General features: G+C 36.3%; 1 protein-coding gene across 1 annotated transcript; it reads left to right on the forward strand.

Moving 5' to 3' along the window:
- Positions 1-418: 418 nt before the first annotated feature.
- LOC126866764 (tigger transposable element-derived protein 2-like) lies at positions 419-1,687 on the forward strand. The gene has a single exon (XM_050620703.1). It carries the CDS (start codon positions 419-421, stop codon positions 1,685-1,687), a length of 1,269 nt encoding a protein of 422 aa, XP_050476660.1.
- Positions 1,688-2,288: the final 601 nt, after the last annotated feature.

Raw genomic sequence — 2,288 nt, forward strand, 5'->3', positions numbered from 1 at the left:
ATACTATTTGTTATTTTGATATACAGCGTAACCTCGATTATACATTACGTATATACATCATCCGAACGTTCTATCATCAGAATATACGTATATACGTATATACCTATATACCTATATACATGTTTAATACACATAGTATTTATTTCCCCCTATCAAAATTGTCGACGACAACAACTGTCGAAATAAAATCTCGTCTCAACATTTCAGTGCGGTATTTACAGTCGAAACGTTTCAAACAATAATGACGTCAAAACGAAAATCGATACAGTTGACAATTGCCGAAAAATACGATATCCTTGAGATGAGAAAAAGATGTGAATCTAGAAAATCCGCAATAGAAAAGTACGATATTTCACGAGCCACCTTGTACCGTATATACGCACAAAGCGAATGGATTAAAAGACAATTCGAAAGCAGGATGGAACTTAGCAGATACGAAAAACGTATAAGACGACGTGCAGTTGATGTAGATGGAATTGTTCACCAATGGTACTTACGATGTAAGGAAAGAAACGAACAAATGACAATAGCAGACATAAAGAGAAGAGCTCTAGAAATTAATATGAAGTTAATGGGATCTCCTAGTTTTAGAGCCGGCCGCACTTGGCTCCTGGGCTTTAAAGAACGATACAGTATTACTAATGCGGATGTCAAGGAAACTGTTCCAGCCAAAACTGAAACCGCTGCAGCGCGAGTCTTTAAAGCTGATTTTATCAGATTTCTGCTTGAACGTCAGATCACATTGCGGAACGTTTACAATGTCGTTTACACAACAATAATGTGGAAAATAGTACCAGAAAGAACTTGTATTATGGACCATGCGAAATCGACAGAAAACCTGGAAATGTGCGAAGATTACGTTACTGCAGTTTTTTGTGCAAATGCTACCGGATGTCGCAAGTTGCCGGTACTGCTAATCGGTACCGAACCGGTTGTTCATGCTTTATACAATTACGATACAGAAGCCTTCTCAACTATCTACAAATCAAAAGAAAATGCTTGCATGGACAGTACCATTTTCAAAGACTGGTACGAAAATCTTTTCTTAGAATCAGTCAAAGAAAGACAACGGGAGAACGCTCCCACGGAGCAATATTTGTTGTTACTCGATAATGCTATGTCACTTCACAATCTTAATGATCTTCACGATTTAGATCGTTCCGTTACAATTATGTCTCTTCCAGTTAAAGTATCACCACTCCGTCAACCAATGAATTGTGGTATAATATCATGTTTCACGCGAAAATACCGAATAGAATTACTGAAAACAATGATGTTAAGAATTGTTGGCGATACGGTGCAGGATATGATGGACGTCCATAAAGAAATATCCATGTGGGATTGCTGCCAGTTTGCACATAATGCTTGGTCAAGTGTCGACGATGCAATACTGAGAAGCTCGTGGGACAGCTTGTTGGTGCTTGGAAACGTGCGGAATATAGGAGTCACAGAAAAATGGGAAGCCGACCTGCAAGAAGTACTTAAAATTACGAAAGAATTACCTGGATGCGAAAAGTGCGTAGAAATTGATGTGTATAACTGGTTTTATATTGAGAAGCAATATGATATAGTCAAGAAGAAATGTGCCGATGAAGTTATTCAGAAATATAAAGACAATCCAGTGAACATAGATAATATCGACGATGAAGCTGGACCTTCTCGTGCGAAGCTCTCAAAAAGGAGCTAACGTGGCTTGAAACACAAAATGAAAGTAACTCGGTGGAATTGCTTCTATTAAAACGCGTGTATTAAAAAATGTGTTAAGAAATATAATATGATTTAGCGATAAGTAATTGTGGAACCCGTATGGTTTTATGTAGCGTCCAATTGTTTCCTTGTAGCTTTTGGTTTGCTGTACAGAAAAAGCTGTTTTCTATAATTCAAACACATTTATCATTATTAGTTCCAATAATCAAGATTCTACTATGTATGGAAGACAAGGAAAGACGCGCAATGTTATTCTTGTATTTACGTTCTCTTTGAACTTTATACTTTGAATTTGGCAAATTAGAGTTTAAGTAATTGTTAAATTAAATGTTTATTGGGAATATAGAGATGGATCGATGAATGTATAAAACAAGTATATTATCGCACAAATAAATGATGATGTCCTTAAAATAATATTTAAAAAATGTCTTCTAGCAAAAACATTATCTACCAAATAGTATAACCTTGCCCTGCGTAGTTCTTTTCATAATATTAATAACGAAGTTATTTAGGTGCCCCGATTTGTGTATCCCATTCTGTAGATCAGCGAATATTTATCAGTGCGAGTACCTACCAAAGCC

The sequence above is a fragment of the Bombus huntii genome, chromosome 6 (assembly GCF_024542735.1).
Source record: "Bombus huntii isolate Logan2020A chromosome 6, iyBomHunt1.1, whole genome shotgun sequence".
Taxonomy (NCBI): Eukaryota; Metazoa; Arthropoda; class Insecta; order Hymenoptera; family Apidae; genus Bombus; species Bombus huntii.

Bases quoted from the DNA above. Each gene is read 5' to 3' on its own strand.
- LOC126866764 (XM_050620703.1), top strand. From the start codon at position 419: ATGGAACTTAGCAGATACGAAAAACGTATAAGACGACGTGCAGTTGAT.